The 25,231-nt window shown below is 43.6% G+C and overlaps 1 protein-coding gene across 1 annotated transcript in view; it reads left to right on the plus strand.

The window, feature by feature from the left end:
• The first annotated feature begins 2,141 nt into the window (after nucleotides 1–2,141).
• The window catches only part of JAZF1 (JAZF zinc finger 1), a 169,801-nt gene continuing 146,711 nt past the window's right edge, over nucleotides 2,142–25,231 (plus strand). The window contains exon 1 of the mRNA XM_048511265.1: nucleotides 2,142–2,600. Coding sequence (XP_048367222.1) covers nucleotides 2,486–2,600 — 115 coding nt within the window. The 5' untranslated portion in view covers nucleotides 2,142–2,485. The remainder of the gene's footprint in view (nucleotides 2,601–25,231) is intronic.

Genomic DNA, 25,231 nt, shown 5'->3' on the forward strand with positions numbered 1-25,231 from the left:
GCCAACCCAGCAATTTAACCTGAATTCTGAGGTTTTAGTTTAGAAAAAAACAGCTGGCTCCCTCTTCCTCCGCCCCACCAGCTTGAGCAGGGGCCAGCCTGCTCTAGCCTCCAGCAAGTCCCACACGCACCACTTTGTGCCTCTCTAGCATCCCTGCCTCCTCTGCGCCCCCCCCCCCCGGCAGCAGCCACCTGGAGCACAGGCCCGCCAGCCGAATCCTCCCTGCTCACCGCAGTGCGCGCATGTCATGCTCAGTGGCCCAGGCCAGCCTAGATGTGTGTAGAGGGCTCCGAGTGGCACCCGTGCCATAGGTTCGCCATCACTGGTCTATGCAATGGAAGGCAATGGCAAACCACCTTTGTTAGTCTCTTGCCTTGGAGACCCTACTGTGTTGCCATAAACTGGCTATAACTTGACAGCACTTTATAGGGTAAAGATACATGGACGCCATGAGACATGGGCTCTTATTTTTAAGGCAAAACAGCTGAACTGCTGCATTTTTGAAAGGCCATCATCAGTGAAAGGCCATGCCTACTGGATGTAGCTAGTAATGGGCATCAAGACTATGAGGAAATGGAATCTGAAACCCACCCTAAAAATTCCAGAAGGACTAAGGATTCCCATTTGCAGCTGAGTGCAATGCCAACAATAAACACGAATATTAGTTTTAAAATGTTAAATATATGAACCATAATCTAGAGAGATCACAAAATGATGGTGCAGAGCTTTCCTTTGCTTTACACCACAAATTAGATTGCAAAAATAGAACTGTATGATCCGGACTGAAGAGTCTCTTATTAAGCTGAAATGAGAGATAAATAAATCAGGAATATCCTAGCTAATAAAATCCGAGTGGTGCACAATTTGTAAAATAAGATGGGTTTGACTTTGAGCATTCTTGAAAGAAAGTCTTGAAATCAAGGCCAATGAAGGGGGAGGAGGCAGGATGAACGTTTTGCCTGGGCCTCAAACTCAAAGCGGGCTCAGATTCAGACTCTCATTTGAGGGAGGGGCATTTTATTTATTAAATTTATATTCCACCCTTCCCCCGTAGGGCTCAGGGTGAGTTACAACATAAAATTTAACAGTATTTTGACAAGTTTCACAACTTGTTTTTACATACATCATGTGTCATTTTAAAAAATTGTTTTTATTAAGGCTAAGGAGGCCTCAAAAGCCAGAAGAAACCTCTGAAAGGGTTTGGATAAAGAATTGATACCCTTGAGAGCCAGGATGGTGTAGTGGTTAAGAGTAGGTGCATTCTTATCTGGAGAACTGGGGTTGATTCCCCACTCCTCCACCTGAGTGGCAGAGGCTTATCTGGTGAACCAGATGTGTTTCCGCACACCTACATTCCTGCTCGGTGACCTTGAGCTAGTCACAGTTCTTTGAACTCTCTCAGCCCCACCTACCTCACCAGGTGTCTGTTGTGGGGAGAGGAAGGGGAAGGAGTTTGTAGGCCACCTTAAGTCTCCTTACAGGAGAGAAAGGTGGGGTATAAATCGAAAACTCTGTACTCTATTTCTCTTTTAATCCTAAGTGAGTACAGGATGGTCATCACTGGTGACATTGAGGAATGCTGGGTTTGATTAAAGACACTCTGGACTTCTACCTTCCCTCTCTTGTTCAGGTGTACAGAAGAATGAGGTGACAGTGATTGGGCTAAAGGGCTACATACTGCATAGTGTATGATCACATTTTGGGATGTACTCACCTAGCATAAACACACGGTAGGTGGGTGGAGGGGGGTATTTTTTAAAAACGAAAAGCAACATTCAAAGTTTGAACCCACTACCTGCATCCAGAAGTGGTGCCTTCAGTATTTCTGCTGCCTCATCTTCCTGTATGCGTGACCAGCATAAATCCTGGAGCCAAGGACAGACTATAGAATTAAATCTGATTCAAAATACTTTTTTTAAAAGTGGCTTACAGTCGACCCCACCCCCCACCCCCTACTGCCAAAGCAGCCTACTGAAAGAGGGGGAGAAAGTTCCAAACTTGCCTTAGCATGGGCCCATTTGAAGTTGGGAGGGGAGACACGCCCCCAACTTTGCTCTCCTCCCTCCCCCCCCCTTTTTTTTGTTCCTCCCGAGCCTCTCTCATCCCGGATAACTGTTCCAAGTCCGCGCCTGTCCGCTGGAGAGGTGCTCGGCGTGGGCTGGGTCTGTGGCTCCCGCTGCGGAGGCGGGCAGCGACGCCAGGGGTTGCCCAGCTGTTCCAGTGCGGCGATGGTCCCTCCTCCCAGCTGCGCCTGCCTCATCTCCCCCCACCCAGCCGCCCGTCCCTCCCCTCCGCCGCTCCCGACGCTGCAGCCGCGGCCGCCACCTCCTCGCCGTCCCAGCCCCCCGCCTGCTGCCCGCCTCTCCCGCTCCCCATCGCCTCTCTCGGGTCCCCGTCTGCCTTTCCCGCCGGCGGCCCTGGCAGAGGAGGCACCGCAGGGCGGCGGCGGCGGCGGCGGCGGCGGGGGCACTCTCCATGCAACACCATGACAGGCATCGCCGCCGCCTCCTTCTTCTCCAATACCTGCCGCTTCGGCGGCTGCGGGCTCCACTTCCCGACCCTGGCAGATCTCATCGAGCACATCGAGGACAACCATATCGGTAAGGCAGGGAGGGAAGGGCGTGGGCCGGTGGGGAGACCCCCGACCACGCCGGAGCGGCGGGTGGGCGGGAGTGGCGTGGAGTGCAGGCAGCGGGAGGGGCGCGGGGCGCAAGGGAGCCGGCGGCGCGGCTGCAGCCCAGGCAGGGAGTGGGGATGAATGGGGAGGGGGAGGAGGCCGGCCGGCTGGCTGGCTGGCTGGCTGGCTGGCAGGCAGGCAGGCACGAGGGTGGGTGTGTTGGGTGTGCGAGGGAGGCGGCCGCCAGCGTCGCCCGAGGTCCGCGGCTGCAAGCCACATGCAAGCCAGCAACGTTGGCTGTGGCAGAGAGAGGCGGCTGAGTTTGCATGGGCAGCCGAAGAGCACCCGGACCCTGCGGAGGAGGAGGAGGACGGGGCCGGCACGCCGCCTGCCTGCTGCCGCTTCCGCCCCGGCTGTGGCTGTCAGGGCTGCGGGGAGGGACCGCCACCAGCGCCGCCACGGCGGCCATTCCGCTTCCTCCTGCTCGCGCCGCCTGCAGCGGCTGCTGCGTCCTGTCAGCGCTGTTGCTAGGGGTGGAGGCGAGAATGGCGCGCTCCCCGGCCTTGCCCTCCCCGCCGGCCGGCCCCAGCTGGCTTCCCGTCGCCGCCCGCAGGCAGGCCGGACGCACTGGGCTTGCAGGGCCCCGGCGGCGGGGGTGGAGCAGGAGGGTCAGGAGCTGCCGGGAGAGGAGGGCTCTGCGCGGCGTGCCGGCGCTGTGCAACGCGCCAAGAGCCCGCTGAGAGGCGTGGGTTGGGCACCCAGGACCTGGCGGAGGAGCCCAGCCCTGCTGGCTCTCCGCATTTGCAAGCCAGCTGGGCCTCTAAACCGCGAGGATGCGTGCCACAGCCTGGGGACACGCTGGTCACCTGTAGCCCACCGCTTCCCCGCCCTGCGTCGCATGCAATATGAAGCAAGCGACCCGTATCAACAAGTCCTAAACGGGGATGCCGGAGAGGCCCAGCTAATGATGCCCTCCCAGTGAAATCTGTAGGCCACTAGGGCAAAGATGACGCCTCTCCTGCGCTGGATGAAGGCGAGGGGCGTTGCTTTGCTGGAGGGTCCTCTCACACGGGTATTGTCACGAATTCCTTTTCAGTAGAAGATCCATCCGTGTGACTTATTAGAAGAGAGGGGAGCTTCCCTCGGGAACAAGGATGCAAGGCCAAGCGGGGAAGGTGATTGGCATTAAAAAATGGTGGGAAGTGAGTGCAACTGAGCTAATCAGGAAAGGTAGTTTAGAAATTATATAATATGAATCAGTAAAGACTGCACAGGTAGTTTAGAAATTATATAATGGCCCATATCTTTCTCATTTACACCAGGGCTGGTTTACACATGAAGTAGCATGAATTGATGGAATGTGCTGGATTATTTCAGACGTCAGATGGGGAGAGTTGCAGTTTCGATATTTTCAGATATGTGAAAATACCCTGACCTGGGTAGACCAGGCTAGCCCAATCTTGTCAGATCTTGGAAGCTTAGCTGGGTCTATCCTGGATTGGAGACCTCCAAGAAAATCTGGAATCACAGCCCTATCGCAGTCAGTGGCAAGCCACCTCTGCCTTTTGCCTTGAAAACTCCAAGGGGTCACCTTAAGTCAACTGTAAGTTGATGGCAAAAAGAGAGAGAGAGAGTGTGTGAAAGTACCTTTCCTACAAACAAAAGATTCCCACTCCCGGGAGAAAGATTCCAGCCTAGCCTGGTGGCTGTACTATTTTTTCCACTTACGTAGGATTATGAATATTTGGTAAAACTGAACAATACAACCTCGACAGCAGTCTGAAGTGGTAGAGTCCATCCTGCTACATTTGTCTTCTGGCCTCTCATGAACCCCTCATGGTGGATAGACCAGACTCCCATCTGGGATGGGAGGTTGGTTGCTTTGTCTTGAAGGTGTATTACTATGAAAAGTACAAATCATTTTGCAAAATATGTGACAAACTACTGAGAAAGACTATTGTACAGAAAAGATGTAGAATTCTAATCCCAAAATCACTTGCCTTGAAAGAATTGTGTTGCCTCGACAAAATTTCCACCCTTGCAAGCCTTTGTAAGCGCTTAGCATGGCTATCTTGGTTGTAAACCCTAAGCAATTCAGTAAAAATGTAACTAAATTGCACATTATGCTTGTTTGTGATGGTGAAATTAGCATGCTGTTCTGTTTGATGTTTCTCAGCAGGAAGGCCAAAACTTTTTTTTGGAGAGGGGGGGGGATGAAAATAAAAGTCAGAAATAATCCATTCTTCTTATGAACCCACTGCAATGAACAGCATGCAAGCCAGCGGAATATTCTGTTTACTGATTAGAAGCCGCTGGAAAATGCACAGGTTTAGTGTTTCTTGCAGTTTTTACATTCTCTAGTATATTTACAATAGATTTTCAATAGGACTACACAAAAAAAATTCAAACATGAAAATTTGTCATATAGTTTCTATTCAGTTTCAAAATTCAGTAGTATTCAGGCCTGGAACTCAAGGTCAGCATCATTGGATACCAGTTGATACTGAATCCCTGCAGGGCTCTTCCAGTGGTGGTGTGGAGCATTTCTGGCAGCTGACCCAAACTGGTTGGACCCGTACCACTCATCACCCTGTGCCCCACTGATATAGGGGAAATGGCATCTAGCCATTTAGCCTTTTCAAGGCATAGGCAGTAGTTGGCCCAGGTGGAGTAGGGTGGCAGTTATTTTGAAGCTCCATCTTGGACTTTTTCCTGGGGTCCCAGAATCACTGAAACTGAGGCCTGCTATCTAGTGGTCTTCACCAAGAGTTGCTGGGTGCCAGCAGTTGATGCTATCCTGGCTAGCTCATTCTCAGCTTGTTTCCTTCTCTTCTTCATCCTTATCCAACTAGAGGGATATCAGGAACAGCCTATTGGAATAGTAGCAGCAGTGAGTTATTCTTTTCCTCCTCATTTTTGCTGACTTGTTCCATCTAATGTATCCATAGGAGGAGTAAACGCTGGCTGCTACTGCTGCTAGATGTTGCCTCCAAATAGGGTCCAAAAATGAAGTGAGCAAAGGATACCTAGCCCTGGTGGTGGGGAAGTGAACAGAGGGAGAGGAATAAGCAGTAGCTCAGCCATCCTTTTTTGTCTGAGGGTGACCCTTGTGTGTGCCTGATCCAAGAAAATGTGTTACTGACTCTAGTAGAATCTATATTTTATTCAGTCACTTCAATATGAGTCCATAGCTGGGTGAGTGTTTAAATGTTTCTATTTCAATGCAATGGTATCAATTGCAGTGTCATGGCAATGTGAAAATTGTATGAAAACTTAATCAGGACAGCCCATTAGGTTTCCTTTGTAATCAACAAAAATGCTTTTTGGAATGTTTGCTATAATTTTAGTGTCCAAAATGGTTCAACCTGGTAGCATTAATTGCAGAGGATGAGAATTTCACCAAAGAAATGGCAGGGGGTTGTGAGTTTCTGCTGAAGAATTCAGGAAAAATGGCAAAATTCAAGATGGAGGCAGCCGTAAGTAAGGATTGACCCAATAGAAGAATCGCTAGCCTATGACGTTACCAAAATGGAGCTACATGTTTCTACTCCTTCTAGTAATGGCCCCTGCTCTGGGGGAGGGCTTGGTTTGGTTTTCCATTTTGTCTGTGGTGTAAATGGAGACTGAGACTTTAACTGCATAATAACAATAGAGTGCCTGCACTAAAGGAAAAAATGTGGGAAGGTTGTTCTTTTGCTTCACGGGTGACATCCCACCACCATTAGGAATAATGCATTTTTAGCAGTAACATGTGGAATGAATGCAACTGAAGAGTCAAGGGGGAAAACAACAGGAGGAATGGAGTTGTGTGGAAAGATATCTCAGAAAACTTTTTTAAGTCATGAGGTTTAACCACTGGGAAAATCTGTGGCAATCTATGCATGCAGAAGAGGGCCTGGGAGTTCTGAAGTCCACTCCAATGATCTCTGTTTCAGTTGTTTCTCCTTAACTGCAATTATCCTGTCTACATTTTCTGTGGTACAATTAGGAAGTTACCCTTAACTAAGACCAAAACTACAAAGAATGTAGATGAAAACTTTTTCCAGGATTATTCCTCAGGTTATTCTTAATGTTTTATGTAGCATACACCTTCAACATGTTTTCCTGTTTTGTCATCCAGCCTCACAACAATCCAGTTACTCTTGACCGTTCATTGTTTTCTTTAAAATCAGAAATCAAGACTGAGAAAGACCCCTTTCACCAAGATTTTCTGAAATGTGATAGGAAAAAATATTTAACTGTGTATACGGTAAAACTGCTAAATCATAACTGGGCCATAGATAGAACTTGTGCTGGTTTCTTTTAGGCAAAAAATCCCACAGAATTATTTTGGTTTCCTTCATCTCTGATCCTGCTTTATCCTTATGTGACCTATTTTAGACTGTAAGCTTCTTGTGGCAGGGAACTGTTTTCTTTGTGAAGTGACATGCACGTTGATGGCACCATATAAATAAATAAAAATCTGTACATTCTGGCTTTGTTCTGTCTCTCTCGATTGAGGCTTTTCCACCACTTCTCAGCAGAGTGATCTGGTTGTGTTGGAGTGAGATTCCTGTGGGAGCTGCTACAGGCAGGTGGCCACTGGCTGCAGGTAGAAAAAGGAACAGAAGAGAGCATCTGTAATCCATTCACAACAGCTGCTGACTTGTGCCAGTTTCCATATCAATCATTAGATCAGTTAAAGTTGTTTTGACTAGTGATGGTAAAGTAGCATATGGGACTACAATATTTTTTTAATAAATGGTATGTGCAGCTTGCATTCTGCAAGTACAAATGCATTCCTGGCTGCAGTTGGAACTCCTCCTCCTGACCCATAGCTTAGGCACTCTTGTGCCCAGCTACTCCAGTCTGAGTCCATTGAGATCAATCAGCTTGAACCAGAGTAACTGAATATAATTGCAGCATTGGTGTGTGACAGGGAAGTCCTAGCTTTAAGTTCTTCATTGCCACTGCAAATTTCCACAATCTAGGCCAAGGCTGGTGTGGAACTCAACTAGCATTCTGACTGTATTGGCACCATGTTTTTGATGCAGCTTATTTTCTTAACTGAAAAGATGTTTTGAAAAATCCAAAATGACACTGTTTGTAAGCGGGGAGGGGGGAGAATGTGATCTATTTGAGAAGCTGAGCTGCATCGAAAGCCCAGTGTGAAAAAGCCATCTGTGCCTTCAGTTGTCTTGCGCTGGAGGCCTGTCCTCTGTTCCTTAGGCAAAAATGTCTTGATTTTAGCAGTTTCTAGTAATCAGTCTGAATGTAACCTTTGGGGGTACCAAATTGCAACTTTTTATGTGTTTGGATGCTTGTGTATTTGGTTAATATGTATGTTACTGGGTCAGGACCAAATATTTTTGACACAAATAGATAACATTGAAGAAACCTTGTCAGTATAGATTTTTATTTTTACATTCTCTGTGAATGTGAATCCCCATAATTGAAAGCAATGTTGCCCTTTCCCATTCAGTGATAGATAGCATAATGATTCTTCTCAGTCCATAAAAAGCTGAAACAATATAGTTGCAGCAAAGCACACCATTATAATTAGAGATGGAAATCTAAGGGACATTTCAGGCTATGTTTTTTCACATGGTACTCTTTGTTAGAAAAGTGTATATGTCAGAATAGTACCTGACAGTGCTTTTGTTTTGGAATTTGAGGAAGATGGTAGCACTTTTGCCAAAATAATCCTATGCTGGATCATACTGCCAGCTATCGGTACCTGTGTGGTCACAATGGAAAGTGCCATCCAGTCACAGCTGACTTATGCTAACCCCCATAAGTTTTTTCAAGTCAAAATGTTTGGAGATTGTTTGCTATTGTCTACCTCTGCCTGGGCTGAGGGAGTTCTGAGAGAACTATTTAGCCCAAGGCCACCCAGTAGGAGGAGTGTAAATTATGAAGTAGACTTAATTTTGAGAATGGTGAGCAATTTCGAACTACGAGGCAAGGAGTATGTTGGGGAAAGAATTCCCTTTTAACCAAAATATGGCTTTGCTTATTTGAAAGAGCTTGAGAATTTCACATTTTGAAATTTAGTAATTGACAACATGTGATCTAAAAGTTAGGGGCAATTTAAATTTCCTGGGGATGCTGTTCTAGGATGTTTGCAAATTTATGATTAATGAAGGTCAAGAAGACATTTTCAACTATAAGAAATAGTCATCAGCACAACCCTGAACAGAGTCACACTTGAATTGTGATTCTTTAGTGGCTGTTAGACTGTGTAGATGCAATGTGTGAGTGCCCAGGATAGTCTAATCTTAGAATTTAAGAAGGGTTGGGCCTGGTTAGTATTTGGTTGGGAGACATCTAAGGAAGTCCAGGGTCACAATGCAGAGACAGGTAATGACAAACCACCTTTGAACGTCTCTTGCCTTGAAAATTCCCTGGAGATGCCATAGTCAGGTGTGACTTGATAGCAAAAGAAAATAAGTGAATGTGTATGGCATCTGTAATACATTGTATTGAATTGTTACTAAATAGAATTGTTACTAAATAGGCTTCCCAATAATGTCTGTGTTTCTGAGCTCTCAGGATCTTTTACTTTAACTGAAAGCTGGCTGCAGTCAACATTCCATCTCTTCTGGGGCAGTTTTACCCTCCATCAGGTTGATTTTAATTTACCAAATCATATTTTCCCACATTCCTGGGAGTCTTTTAAGTAAATGGATTAATCTAACTTTTCTGATACAGTATGGCATTTTTTTAAAGTGATTTTTTCTGTGAAGGTAGTTTTCTAAAGCTAACCAAGTGGCAGGAGAGTTTACCAAATACAACTTTGTCGGCATTGATAGATATGGTTAGGCGATCTGTTTTTTCTTAATGTCATATTGGAGAGACTTCCTATGTGTTCAAAACCAGTTCACTCACATGCATCTTAAGGTTCACAAATGTTTAACTCAATCATGGTTTTAAAGCAAGAATTTTATCTATCAATTTCATCCTCCCCCTCCCCTGCCCAAGTCCAGCTGGCCCAAATGCATTTAGATCCTTGATAACGTTATCATGGTATCTGTTGCATGCCTTGAAAGTGAATTAGCTGTGTTCAACAATCTTTTCACTTTGACTATTGTATATATTCCTTTAGTGGTTTTAAACCCTCAGGAGACACTAAAATGAATTATTCAGGAAGCAAATGATAGGGATTGCAAAAGACGCTTTTAGACACCACTGCCAATATGGAACAAATTGTTGCAAATCCTGATTTGGCTATTCATATATATGGTAGTTTACCCTTAAATGTTAGACCTCCCATTTCAGCAGACATTATCAGAAGACTGTAAACAACTTTTCTGTTATAAATTGTGATGTGTTTTACATTACCAGGATCTATACACTCCACCTAATGAGTGGATTGACGTGTTTGGGTAGATGATGATTGTTGGTGTTGATTATTACTTTGTAGTTGGATAGTGGCTTGGATCCCAGCTGAACATTTCCATGGGTGGAAAGATATCCACCCTCAGAGAGTGAATTTGTTGCCCCCTACTCCTGTGGTAGCCCAAAACTGTTCCTTGAAATGCTGTTCCTGAACAATAGAGAACCCAAGAAATGGCATTTCAGGAGACATTTGGGAAGTGGGAAAGTCTGAAAGTCATGCTTCATGAATGGAAATCCGTCCACCTGCTTAATCCAAGCCAGTCGTTTTGACACTTTCAGTAGAAGCCTAAAAGTTGCATTTCTGTCTTCACTTTTCCAGCAATTCCATTGTGTTCCATTAACTTAGAGCAGCAATTCTCAGAATTTTTGCACCCACTTCCAAACTTATTGTACTTTCCAGGACCCACTTGCAAGGAAACTCCATACTATTTCAGAATTCTCGAGCCAAAAATAAACATGAAAATCTCTGTTTCAGGTTGTTGCTGTGATTTCTGGAATGGTTACACAAATTCAGGATTCTTAGGCATTACAAAAAACACCCCTGTATAGTTTTTCATGTTAGATACTTACCACCACCAGCAGCAAGTATTTTGTTTTTCTTTGATTTTCTGATTTTCCCTGGCAGTGGCCCAGGAAACGTGGCTCCTGGTCAGCACAAGTCAGGGGCAGGACCCAGCAGAGAAGCAAGGCTGGCTGATTCTTCTCCTTCCTGTTGTCCTTTGTGGAAGTGAAGTTCATTTTTTCCTCTTCAGGTAGCATGACTGTGCAGCACTTCGTTCAGGAGTCCACAGAGTTGGACCTTTGGTCCATTTCTTTTGAAACTTGTAATTTTTTTAGATTAGAGGAAAGACTATGCTCTGTTCAAACTTGGTGCCTTTATCTTTTAAGACAGCTGCCCCAGACCCTTGAATTGGTTCCCCACCAAAAATTTAAAACCAAAAAAACCACACACATAGATTTAAAACATGAACAGGTAATTCCCATCTCAAAATCAGCAGTCATGGTAAAGCCCGCACTTTGAATCCCAAATTTAAAATTATAACAATTTTTTCTTAATGCACAACTCTACTCTCTATTACTTTTTCCATTCTCAGAGCTTTGCTAGTTTTTTTATTTATGAAGCAGTGTTTATAATTTACTTCCTTTGAATTTGTAATTTGGGATTTTTCCTATGAGATCTGGCATTTAAATTGCTGATCAAATGTCTGTTTAGCTTATAAATTGAGATCTTTTTTAGATAAAAGGGGCATATTTGGTCTATTAAAGTCAAGTGTAAGGATAATTAGCAAAAATGAGAATGTTCCAGCACATTTTCTGGATAGGTTATCATGTAAAAATCATGTAGGCAACAAAATATTGATATGGTATTTCCTAGCTGTATTGACAGTGTCGGCTGGTAAGGCATTGTCTAATGGGAGCCTGTAGTAAATCAGTTTTGAGGAGAAATACTTTATCTTCATTTATATGGCAAGTAAATTGATTACAGACTATTCTATGAGTTGTGGTGTTCATGTGTTGTGTGTATCTGAGCATTAATTTTTGGTTTTTGAAAACATTTTTAGAATATATATATATATATATATATATATATATATATATATATATATATTTTCTGCCTCCCCCGCATTGCCGGAAAGCCTTCTGGAGGCAGTGGGACAGCACAGCAGTGGCGATGCCTTCTTGGGCTGTGGCTTGGGCTGCCTGTCCACTCTGGCTCATGATACTGAATACCATTCAGGCCATATGTTTTAAAGCCTAACAAGTTATGTATAGGATGAGCCACCATTCATATATATGGTAGTTTGCCCTGAAATGTTAGTCCTCCCATTTCAGCAGGTGTTAACTGTAAACTGTAAACAACTTCTATGTTTTAGATCAGGGGTTCTCAATCTGGGGGTCGGGACCCCTTTGGGGGTCAAACGACCCTTTCACAGGGGTCGCCTAAGACTCTCTTCACCAGTGTTCTCCATCTATAAAATGGATACATGCACCCTTCCCCTCGCTCTGTTACTTCACTGAGCGGGGGTTGGTCCACCTGCTAGGCTTCCCACCACTCCCCCTTCCCTGTTGTTCCCTCACAGGGATAGGGGCTCCACACAGGTTCCCCAGCTTGTTTTACAGCACAGCTGGTCTGCGGGACCCTTCTCTCTCTGCCCTCTTTGCCTAAGCACTCTCCTTTCCCTGCCTCCTTACAGCTGTCCCTTCCACCCTCTTCTCCCAGCCAATGCCCCTGTCCTTCCTTTCCCACCCCTTTATATCCTTTCCCCCTCTCATTGCCCTTCCATGTCCCAGCTGTCATCCTCCTTGATCCCTTCCATTGTCTTCAGCTGGGGCTAAGCGAGCCTGGCCAGGCTCAGAGCCCCGCCCCTTCACTCCCTCGGCATTGCGTTTCCGTGCCGACGGATCAGCTGGCTGATTGGTTGGAGGATCGACGGGCTGGTGAATCGGCAGCCCATCCAGATCTCGAGGTGGTGAGTCGCCGTGGCAGGGAGGCAGCATCTTGCCGGGGTGGGGAGGCAGCGGATCGACGAGGCTGTTCGCCGCTCATTGCATGGGACTTTGTATAAACTTGTTCACATCCAATTCAATTTAGACTCCATGTTAACAACCGTCATAATGCATATTCCTACGGCTTCAATTGGCCAGATTAATATGGACTCTTCTCAAGCTTGTCAGTTAATTCAGCCTGAGGACAAAATAGGATATTGAAGAGAAGTGTCTGCTCATTAATCTTATGTCCTTCATGGACAGTAAAACCTGCTGGATTGTATTGATAAATTATTAACAATTCACAAGAAGAAGGAAAGGTGCTTGCCATGACAAAAGAAACTATAGTTGGCCCACTTCTGAAGTAGCCATCATGCAGTGTGGGTCAAAATAATTGTAGGCTAGTTTCCAGTTTGTTGCAAAGAGCAACTGGTGGTGATGGTGCCTGGTGGTGGTGGTGGTGGTGGTGGTCGTAGTCTCAAGTCTCAGCCAACCATAGTCACTCCAAAGAGTTTTCAAGGCAAGAGACCAATTGAAACAGCTTGCAATTGCCTGCTTCATAGCAACTCAGGACTCCCCGGGTGGTCCTCTCATCCAGATACTAAGCAGGCCTGACTCTGCTTGGCTTCTGAGATCTATCAAAATCAAACTAGCTTGGGCAATCCAGGTCAGCTATAGATGAAAAATGGGAAATTTGGACACTGTATATTCAAATGAATGCTAATTAACTATCACAGAGATGAATATCATATCCATTTATGATTTTTAAAAAGAGGCTAATCACACATCACATACATCTGACAATTTTTGGCTAAGGAAGCATGTCTGTTTCTGAACAGGCATCTTGATTGCTGGCTCAATAATATTGAATCTCAATAATCTTTGAAAAATCTCCAAATATGCTTAAGTGGCCACAGCCAAAGCATAGGAACACACGGAGCTGCTTTTATTTACAACTCTCTCTGTATTGTCTACTGGTCTTCTTCGAAATCCTTTAACTGAGATGCTAGGGGCTGAGACATATTAATACATGAAGCTGCCTTATACGTACACTTGGTCTATCAAAGTCAGCATTGCCTGCTGTGACTGGCAGGAACCCTTCAGCTTCTCAAATAGAAGTCTTTCACATTACCTGTTACCTGAGCCTTTTAACTGGAGATGCTGAGGATTAAACCTAGGGCTTTCTGCATGCAAATAGATACCTTACAATTGAGCTATGGCCTTTTCCTGACCATTGCATGCAACACAAAAGTAAAAGTTATAGAACTGTTTCTGTCGTTTACTCAAGAAAATGTGAATGCATATCATTTCAATATATTCATCTAAAAGTTTCCTGTTCATTGTATCTAAATGACTGTTTTCTTCTTCTTGTAATCATCTGGAGATGATTGTGTAGAATTCTGATATCAGGAAAATAATTCCAGTAAAACTGATTTTTTTTTCTCTTGGTGGACAAACACTCTCCTCATCTGTCCATTTCCATTCTTATTTTCTTTCTCATCTAGATTTCCTCTGTTTTGTGGTTGTCCTTCACCTTTTGTGGCCACATATCTTCAATAGCACAATCCCTCTTTTGGCATAAATATCCCTTACATTTTTATTTAAATAAATGTAATTGTTGCTGTTACATCTCTCTGCTGCTATTTTGGTTCTGTACAGTAGAGGGCAGTGACAGATATACAGAAGGGCTACATTCAGGATGAACAGTGAGCTTGACAGTTGCATGTTCACTATGTGCTAAATCATGTAGCAACGTGTTTTCCAGCTTAAATCTCTTTGACTTTAGATCAGACCAAACAACAACAAAAGCAGCTCTCTTTTTAAAAGAACTGTAAACAATTCCTGGAATTAAGACCAAGCTACATGTAACGCCAGATTTTGTGATTAGAAGTTCAAACTTGTATTTTGGCCCTTAAAAGCAGCCAGTGTGGATGTCTGATTTGAAATAGAACTGCTGCAGTGGTAAAGGGGTTATTTCATTCTTTTCTATTTGCATATAGTTCTCCTGTTCAGAAATTAATGCCCACGGGCTGTTTGAATTTCCATTATGGAAAGAGATAGGAACCCATGCTGCATTTGGTAACAAAAAAAGAAGCATAGCAGTTGTGCTTCAGAAAATCAATTAAACAAATAAATAAATCATCAATATTTAGAATCAAAGAAGGCTGCTATATTTTGTACAAGGTAAAATAGGGCTATCTAGAAATTTTCAGTAAGCTGCATGTTAGGAGATGTGAATTGGATAATGGACCCCAAGTATTGTTCCTCTTCTGGAATTACAGGTCAAATCAAAGACCTTTAATGTGTGATTGGAGAAGATGGAAATGGTAGACATTTTTCAGTTACTGAAATCCAACAGTGGAAGAATGCACCTGTTGCTCACCTAGATACACTAAGCATTCCAGAATGTAGACGATTTTGTTGGAAAGAAGTTTTAAACAACCTTCTTCTCATTGCAGCCGTAGTCAAGGTTAGTCCCCAGTCAAATGCTTAAAAATAATATGGTTTGGTCAACTTACTTGCTTTATCTTCCCCAGTTCTATGTATTGTCAAAAGCTTTCATGGCCAGATTCAACTGGTTGTGGTGGGTTTTCCAGGCTGTGTGGCCGTGATCTGGTAGATCTTGTTCCTAACGTTTCGCCGACACAGTGTATAACAGACTTCTCTCTGTGATATACCTCTGAAGATGCCAGCCACAGAAGCAGGCAAAACGTTAGGAACAAGATCTGCCAGACCACGGCCAAACAGCCCGGAAAACCCACCACAACCAGTTCCCCAGTTCTCTTGCTTATCTTATGCTTTTGCCCATGCAAGTCCCATGATCCCTTTGGGCTGTCAAAGTGGTACCATCCCTCCTGTTCAGCAGGGAAAAACTGGTTGAGTCCAACCATGGGTCTGGAATTCTATAATGTCTTCTTGCTGGTTTTATTCATGCCTCTTCTGACTCTTCTTTTGAATCTTGGTGAAAATGTTGACTCAATGTGTGACAGCAGGGAAAAAGGCAAACCATTCTGGTGATTATTAGGAAAGGGATTGAATAAGGATGACTTTAAAAGGCAGTTAAAGATGTACATGGAGAAGGTGGCTACTATTCATGGTGAGTAAAGAGAACCTCTACATGCAGAGGCAGCAAAACTCTGAATATCAGTGCTCGAAGGCAGCATCAGAGGAAGGCCTTGGCCTCTGTATCCTTTTTGTTTGGCCCTCCGGTTGGCCATTGTGTAAAGCAGTATACTGGCTTAGATGCATCATTGGTCTGATTCAACAGGCTCTACTTACATTCGTAATACTCAGAGAGAAGTATGTTATGTGCTTTCCTTTAACACGACAATTCTTTGACATCTTACAATTTCTTACTAGATATTTTACTTATCTTCAGTTGATGTTAAAGCATTTTGTTATCTTTTGTGTAAAGGAGGTTACATCCAACCAACCTTCATTACAACAATGGTATAATCAGTTTTAGCTTACCTCTCTTAAGATTCTGGAGGTAGAAAAGTTGTTTATTTAACTCCAAATTATGTTTGCCTGCCTGTTGTTCAAATAAGGCAGCTAATCCTTCAGGTTGCAAAGTAATATAAAGGAGTTATCATAAGAATTAAATCTGTGCCTAACTCCCCCCAACAATTCACACTTGTCTATGGAGCAGAAATAACAAGATTATTTTGAAAATCTAGGGCATTTCAGCATGGGATCTTCTTTGGGAATTGAATATGAATATGTCTCATTCTGCAGTCCACACATTCCAAGTTTTCATATGCTTCATCTTTCCCACTATTCCCCAATTAAGCTAGATACTACTGGCTTGTGTTCTGCATAGGTTCAATGATCCACTCTGATACTTCTGATTCTTCAGATTTGCATATATCTATATATATAAAAATCTATCAGTTCGTTTTTCTGCTGACAGATAATCTCCCAAACTACTGGACCGATTGCTTTGAAATTTTCACACAACGTCGCATTCACGTGCGGTCAGGTTTTCATGCTGTTTCCACACCTCCTGTTGTGTACATGTCACAACTGTGCCAGTTATTGTGTACATGCCACACTTGTGACAGTTGGAACCACAGTTCTGTTCCGCAACAGCGCCATCTGCTGGCCATCAAAGCAACACCCTCTGATACAAGGGAACTAACCATGCCTTCCTTGAAAACCACTGCCTTATGGAGTGAAAAGGATGGAGTGGGCTATCTGCAGTATCTGGGCTATCTGCACCCTAGCGGAGGAAGGGGAAGGTGAGGGAGGGTCCAGGGGTTTGCTAGACCAAACGCTCTGAAATTTGAACACAACGTAGCTCATGCCTCCCAGCGTGTTTTATGCTAGATAATTCGCCTGCAAGGGAAGGGAGTGAAAGGGACAGGATCGGCCCACCTGGACATGGCCCACCCACCCTAGCAGAGGAAGGGGAACATTAGGGAGGGACCTGCAGGGTTGCTATGCAAGGGAACGGGAGAGAGGGAGGGGAGCGAGGGGCTCCTTGCCTCTCCCTTCCCTTGCAATCATTGTGTGATGACACATGTTCGAACCATTCGCTTCCCCTTTTCTTCCTTTTCCACTTCACCAGACTCAGCCACAGCAATGTGTGGCCGAGCATGCTAGTTTCTACTAATTTTTTCAGTTCTTCCAATGTGAATCAGGGACGAAGGTATAGATTTTTTTATGGGGGGGTTCAGGGGGGCCACACCCCCACCCGCCCCAGGGCATGGCCATGCCTCCCCAAGCCCCGCCCCTGGCCTAGCGCTTATAAAAGCAGCTCTCCGAGGTCGGGGATGGCAGACTCCCCTGCCCTGCCCTCCCCTGCTCCTCCCCTCTGGGCTGAGGCATAGAGGGAAAATGGAGCCTGGTGCAAAATCTGAGTTTTGCGCCCCCCGCCCCCAGGGCAGCCGCTGTGATGCTGGAATCCACCCCCAAACAGCATCACTTTCAATGGTGTTTAAACTAGATCCACCTTAAAGGGAGAATCTGGGGTACCTAGTTAAACAACATTGAAAGTGATGCTGTTTGGGGGTGGATTATCCCCCACCCTGAAACAGCATCACTTTCAATGTGGCGTAGGAAGTTAAGAGCTCGTGTATCTAATCTGGAGGAACCAGGTTTGATTCCCTGCTCTGCCACTCGAGCTGTGGAGGCTTATCTGGGGAATTCAGATTAGCCTGTGCACTCCCACATACGCCAGCCTTGGGCTAGTCACAGCTTTTCGGAGCTCTCTCAGCCCCACCGACCTCACAGGGTGTTTGTTGTGAGGGGGGAAGGGCAAGGAGCTGGAATCCACCCCCAAACAGCATCACTTTCAATGGTGTTTAAACTAGATCCACCTTAAAGGGAGAATCTGGGGTACCTAGTTAAACAACATTGAAAGTGATGCTGTTTGGGGGTGGATTATCCCCCACCCTGAAACAGCATCACTTTCAATGTGGCGTAGGAAGTTAAGAGCTCGTGTATCTAATCTGGAGGAACCAGGTTTGATTCCCTGCTCTGCCACTCGAGCTGTGGAGGCTTATCTGGGGAATTCAGATTAGCCTGTGCACTCCCACATACGCCAGCCTTGGGCTAGTCACAGCTTTTCGGAGCTCTCTCAGCCCCACCGACCTCACAGGGTGTTTGTTGTGAGGGGGGAAGGGCAAGGAGATTGTAAGCCCTTTGAGTCTCCTACAGGAGACTCCTACAGGAGAGAAAGGGGGGATATAAATCCAAACTCTTCTTCTTCTTCTAAACTGAGGACCTCAGATTCTCTCTTTAAATCCATGCCGAAGGGGGTGGATTTAAAAGGAGAATCTGGGGAAATTTGGGGGGTGCCTGCTTTCAGGGGTGCAATGGTTAATCTAGAAGCACCAAACTTTCAGGGTATCTTTATGAGTCTCTCCTAATGATACCACCCAGGTTTGGTGAAGTTTGGTTCAGGGGGTTTAAAGTTATGGACCCTCAAAGGTGTAGCCCCATCTCCTAAGCTCCCATTGGAAACAATGGGGGATGGGGGCACCCCTTTTGGGAGTCCATAGCTTTGGACTCCCTGGACCAAACTTCACAAAACCTAGGTGGTATCAATAAGAGACTCTTCTGATGATTCCTCCCAGGTTTGGTGAAGTTTGGTTCAGGATGTCCAAAGTTATGGACCCTCAAAGATGTAGCCTTCATCTTCTATTAGCTCCCATTGAAAACAATGGAGGATGGGGCACTCCCTTTGGAAGTCCATAGCTTTGGACCCCCTGGACCAAACTTCACAAAACCTGGGTGGTATCAATAAGAGACTCTCCTGATAATGCATCCCAGGTTTGGTGAAGTTTGGTTCAGGGGGTCCAAAGTTATGGACCCTCAAAGGTGTAGTCCCCATCTTCTATTAGTTCCCATTGGAAACAATGGAGGATGGGGCACCCCCTTTGGGAGTCCATAACTTTGGACCCCCTGAACCAAACCTCACCAAACCTGGGTAGTATCATCAGGAGAGTCCCCCAAACAATCCCTGAAAGTTTGGTGCTGCTAGCCCAAACAATGCGCCCCCTGCAGGCCAAAAACCGAAAAAGCACTAAAACGTTTTAAAAACCCACAAACGGGTGGGCGGAGCTTCGGACATGAATGGGGGGGGGTTCAAACCCGAGAACCCCCCCTTACCTACGTGCATGATGTGAATATGAAATTATTAGCATGTCTCTCAAATGTTATGAAATCATACATTCACAATTTCTTGATGTTGAGTGCTTGCATCTCCCAAGTTAACTTTTTTTGATGTTACCACTTGACTATATGCCACTCGAGCATATGACTGTGCCATTTCTCACCATTTTACTCTTGTATTCTTCCATCTAATATAAGTAGCTAGGTTTGCATCTGCCAGGGTTCATTCAGACTGCAGTTTAAAAAAAATCTCAGAATCTGATTTGTTGCCAGTTTGACATGGGTATCTCATTTGTTCCCTCTTCTTGTGCCAAGAAACACAGTCAAGCATTAACTCCAGTTATACATGACATGCTAATGTAGACACATAGCGGTTTTTTTAGATTTCAAAAAAGTTAATTACCCAAACAGAAATAAAAATCAAAACCTAATGACAAAGTCTAGAGATAAGCATCTATAAAATTTTCCTAATATCTAAAAATATGTCCAGTCACAATTGTCTGTGTGGCACATATTCAAATATTGATAAAATTATAAGGTCCTCAATCAGTTGAATTGCTGGACATGAGAATTTAACTTCACACTGTTGTAATATATGTCTTTTAGCAACAGTAAGGGCATGGAGAGTCCATGTCTGCTGCCCAACAGTTCGCCCAACAGAAAGGCTAATAGTTTCAAAATATATGAAAATTCTCAAAGATCAGGGAATATTCTAATACAGAAACTTATATGAGTAATTAATTCATTCCAAAAATGACTGAACAACTGGACAGGCCCAAAGTATGTTCAAGAGATGTGTCTTGTAAGTTACAGCACCTGCAATTAAATACTTTACTGAGTCTTTTCCTACAAAGGCATTGGAATATCCAGTATATCCTAAATACAATTTTTGCTGAATGAGTTAAAGCTTAAGGCCTATAGAATCAACAGTTATAAATTTAGGGCCCACATTCCATTGCTTTGGCAAAAGTTAGTGCCTCATTCCATTCATTTCTAGGACTTTTCATAGTGTATTTATTATTCAACATTATTATTCAACATCAACATCAGATAAAATATTTCAGATAAAATATTCAGATAAAATATTTCAGATGTAGGTTTCATTTTTTGCATTGATTCAATGAGAACTTCAAAGAGCAAGGCAGATTCTGAAATATTGAGTGCTGCAGGGCTGTATTTAGGCACCATAAGATGTTGCACTTGTAAATATTGCCATTCGACAGAGGTTGACTAGTTACAAAATACGGATTGGCACATAGTATTAATTTTGCATATAAAAATGAGACAAATTGATATTGTCATGAAAATATTGCCATAATTCTCTAACTGCAGAAATTACAGGAGGAACAGGACTTATTTTAGCGAGAATGGGCTATTTAAATTGCATTGCATTTAAAGAGGGCTACCAGACAGAAGCCACCAAAAGAATCCAAGATGGATAGCCTGAGAGCAATCCCAATAATTGGTATGAGTTAGCAGATAAGCTTGATGGTATCAATGAGCTCAGAAAAATCAAAAACTTTTCCAATTAAACAAGAGTTGCATTCTCTTTTAAAAAACCCAGGGCTGGTGAAAAACTCCAAATAAATTTCCATAATAAATTATTAATGTTAAAAATATACCTACAAGATATATGAAAAGGAACTGCATGGAAATCATATATAATCCAAGGTATAATGTATAGTCAAAGGCTTTCACAGCCGGGTTAAACTGGTTGTGGTGGGTTTTCCAGGCTGTGTGGCCATGGTCTGTTGGATCTTGATCCTAACGTTTCGCCTGTATCTGTGGCTGGCATCTTCAGAGGTGTATCACAGAGGGAAGTCTGTTACAAACTGTCTGTTACACACACCTACATTGTGGTCGCTGTTCCCTATTGGCTCAACAACACTGACTTCCCATACCAGGCCCTGGGTCCCACATAAAATTAGATCTAGAATCACCTCTCCCCTGGTTGGTTCCACAACCTTCTGCTCTAAGCCACAGTCATTTAGTATATCCAGAAATGCTCTCTCCTTACTGTGACCTGAACATGCATTTTTCCAGTTTATGTGAGAATAGTTGAAATCACCCAATACCACTACATTTTTGCTTTTGTTGGCCTCTCTAATTTCTTTTTCTATCTCCGAATCCTCTTGTGCACTTTGGTCAGGGGGACGATAATATATTCCTAATATTAGTCTATCTTTCACACCTGGTATTGATATTCACAGTGCTTCTGTAGGGGAATCAGCTCCCCTTGCATTGTCTATTTTATGTGACACTATGCTCTCTTTGGCCGTTTCTGCACGGCCACACTCAGGGGGTGCAGTGACGTATACGACGCCAATGCACCCCCCCGGGACCGTTCACATGAACGGTCCCAGGAGAGGCAGGGAAGACGTTGCCCAAACAACTTACTTTCTCTCCGACCTTCCGGCGCGTCGCCCAGACCAGGGGACATGCCCCCCTGCCCTGTGCGACAGCTCTGGAGTCGTAGGGCAGGGGGGCGTGTCCCCAGGCCTGGGCGATGCGCCGAAGGTCGGAGGGAAGGGAAGTCGTTCAGGAAAGGGAGAGGATGGCGCCTTACAGCCGCTGCTGTTCGCACGGCAGCGGTTGGAAGCCGCTGTTTCCAGAAAACCTCACTCGGGGAGCGAGGTTGGGAAACAGTGGTTTCATGCCACTGGGGGGGAGCGAGCACCCCCCATGCGAACAGCTCCCTAGGGACAGCATTTTTGCCGTCCGTAGGGCGCTGTTATTGGCCCGTGCGGAAAGGGTCTTTGACATAGAGGGCAACACCACCCAAGATACGCCTGTCCTATCCTTCCTGTAGAGCCTTAACCTGGGATAACAGCATCCCACTGGTTCTTCTTGTTCCACCATGTACCTATGATGAACACTATATCAGTGTCCTCCTTCAAAACCCTGTGCTCCAGCTCACCCATTTTAGGTCGAAGGTTTCTATTATTAGCATAGAGACACCTGTACAGCCTGTCTCTGTCCCTAACCTGGGATTTGTGTGCTTTGCCCTCTAGGCCTTTGTAGACACTATCACTCATCACATGCACATAGCTATGTTCCACGCTTGTATGTGGTTGATTTAGAAAAACCTCCTTCTCTATCTGGGCTTTATGGCCATGTTCTAGTAGCATTTTCTCCTGATGTTTTGCCTGCATCTGTGGCTGGCATCTTCAGAGAATCAGCTGCTACTGGAACACGACCATACAGAAAATGCTACTGGAACATGGCCATACAGCCCAGAAGCCCCGCAACACTCCAGTGATTCTGGCCATGAAACCCTTCAACAAAACTTCAGTCTTGTATACTCAACCAATCTCTACTCCAAATGAGAATAGAAATTCTAGTGTTACATTTAGTAGCATTGGATAGCAGGAAGGAGTTTGTTTTAGTTTGCCACAGGTATAAAACTTATTTAACCTTTTATTAATCTTGTTCTGGAACTTTTACCCGCCCTTATAGACAAGATAAGATACAAATCCAAATAGACAATATCTCATGCTTGCGTATTTAGCTTGTAAGAAAATACTGTGGGGAACAAATTCTCTTCCCTTAGAATTATCAGGGTGTGTGTGTGTGCTGTCGAAATATTGCTGCTGGCAGCTGTTCCTTTATAGCTAGCTGGGAAAGAAAATGATTTAAACTGCCAAAATATGTGGGCAGGTGAGGTGAACTGTAATGTTAGCTTCTCAGCTTAATTTTTTACTGCTGTGATCAGTTGCTTTATTGTTTGCAAAATATTTTTTGAAATGAAGGTCACCATCTAGCAAACATTAAGTACTTTTAAGCCTCAATTGATTATATCTCATTTTTTTAAAAAAATAACTTTTCATCATCAGTGCACAAACTACCAGTAATATCCTGTCCTTTTCCCTTTCTAGTTGGCTAATCAGTAAGTAGCTGAATTCCACTTCATCATATCACAATCTGCTCTGTTTCAGGGTTACCAAACTGTTGCTATCTTCTTAGAGAAGTGTAATGGACAGGGGTCTATCTGACCTCTAGCGGTCAAAGAACCAGTGCCATTGTCAAAGCTTGAGCTGTAACTCAGCTTTTAGGGAGTTGATCAAATGTGGAAAATGCAAGCAGTTGGCAATGGAAGTCCAGGCATTTTAGGGAGCAGGTGTTGAGTGGGTGGACAGAATCAGGTTGGTGCTCCGACTCTTAGAGGAAGCAGATTATTAGATTTAGGTCCAATTGTTGGAGAGGGATCAACATAATATGGGAAGAGAAATTGATGGTGTGTGGTGGGGGCGGGGAATTGATGGTGTGTGTGGTGGGAGGCGGGGAAACACCATCAGTTTTTTTCCCTTGCCCCATTGCTAGTGAAACTGACACAGTCAAGAAACAAAGTGTTGATTTAGTCAGGATTTTGTTTCTCTTCAAAAGATAATAAGCATATAAATCCTTTGGATGTGTAAACTTTTCCCCTTTAGATATGGCTCTAACATTAAACATTTCTGGTTCTTCAAGAAGCCTTTTTTTTTTGTTTAATTCAAACTTCAAACTGTAGTTTGTTCTTTTTCTTCCAAATCAGGATTCGAAAAACAAGAATTGAGCAATGGTTTGGAATCTTACTTTTGAGGAAAGAAAACATGCTGTATTTTCAGGATTGGAGAAATAAACTTTGCCTCACTGTGAAAACAGAAATATCTGATTTTGAGCTGCACGTGAATGAGCGTCAGGGAAGGGGGGAATAACGCAAAGATAACCATGTAATGACAAACCATGACTCTGTGTATAATTTTGTAGGCTTGTCTGTTGCACTTAAAGTAGGATATGTGCTGTAATCTCCTTTTGTTGACAAAATCATTTATGCTTCAGAAAATGTATGTCTCTCCTCTTAAAAACTTGCAATTATCCTTGATTTCTACTCTTCTGAATTGTGTTTGCTATATTGTTCAACAAAATACTGAAGAATATGGCTTTACAATTTCCATTTGCTCTTGTCTGGTAAAAAATCTAACACTGTAGTTCTGTCAATGCAAATTATGCTAATCTTCAGATTTTCTTTTCAGCTTTGTCAACATTTACATTTAATTTACCCATAAAATTTACATCTCAAGGGACTCACTATAATCAGTATTTGAGGATAGCACAGTGAAATTTACATCTGATTGACTAGAATCTTAAGCCTCTTTAGTATAGCTGTTGCTAGGTAACCAGTTAATGTCCCATATTTTGGTTGAACATGTCTACCATCTTTTTTAATAAGTATTTTAGCTGCTGCCAGATTTCTTTGCAGTTTGTGACAAATTAATATTTCTAGATTTATTTGTGGTATGCCTGCTGTCAGTGCAGATTTTTAAGTGAAAAGTTTTTAAAAATCTATATGTATTATTTATTCTCTTGGGTTGCATTATTAAGGCGTATATACCACTAATGAATGGCTAATGTCATCTTTATAGCAACTTACTGGCGTATGCAATTTGATGTTTAAAAGTATGATTTTTTTTAAAAAACTGCCTTTTTGCAGCCTAATTGCATATTCTCTGTTTAGTGTCTAATGATTGGATTATTAGTCTCCATTCAGACAGTGTCAAGCAGCTGTGGTAGCCTTCAGCTGAGTTTTACTTTTTGCTGAATACTCAGGCTGCTGATAGTTTTTGTCCTCTTGTGGTATAGTTAGCTTTACAATTGCATTGATTCACAGGGAGGACAAAGAAAAAGACTAATCATATCTATGTAAAGGGAATATTTTGGTATTTTAATCTCTCACAACAGTCATGTGTCGATCTAAACTTTTTATAAAATTACATAGCTTTGGCAAAATGTTCATTAACAAGAATAATAGGTCCTATTTACAGGAGTTGCAGTGCATTTGAAATCTATTCTTTCTGGAGTTGTATATAAATGCTATGTTATAATTAAATGGAAATGCAGCCTCTTTTATTGACCTTCACTTGTGACACCACTTTAGAACTTCTCTCTTGGTGGGCAAGTAAAAATGCAGCTTTAAATGTCCGAGCATCAGGTTTTAAAACCAGTTATTGGTCCTGTAAGTAGATGGATTTGCAATCATATTTGAAGATGTTCAGAATTACATTTGTAGTCCTCTGTTCACCCTTTTTTTCTCATGTAGGTGTGCACTTTGGAGAACTTAAAATTTGAAAAAATTCTCTGTACAGAAGTGTTCCTTTG

Source organism: Sphaerodactylus townsendi, linkage group LG11 (genome assembly GCF_021028975.2).
Source record: "Sphaerodactylus townsendi isolate TG3544 linkage group LG11, MPM_Stown_v2.3, whole genome shotgun sequence".
NCBI lineage: Eukaryota > Metazoa > Chordata > Lepidosauria > Squamata > Sphaerodactylidae > Sphaerodactylus > Sphaerodactylus townsendi.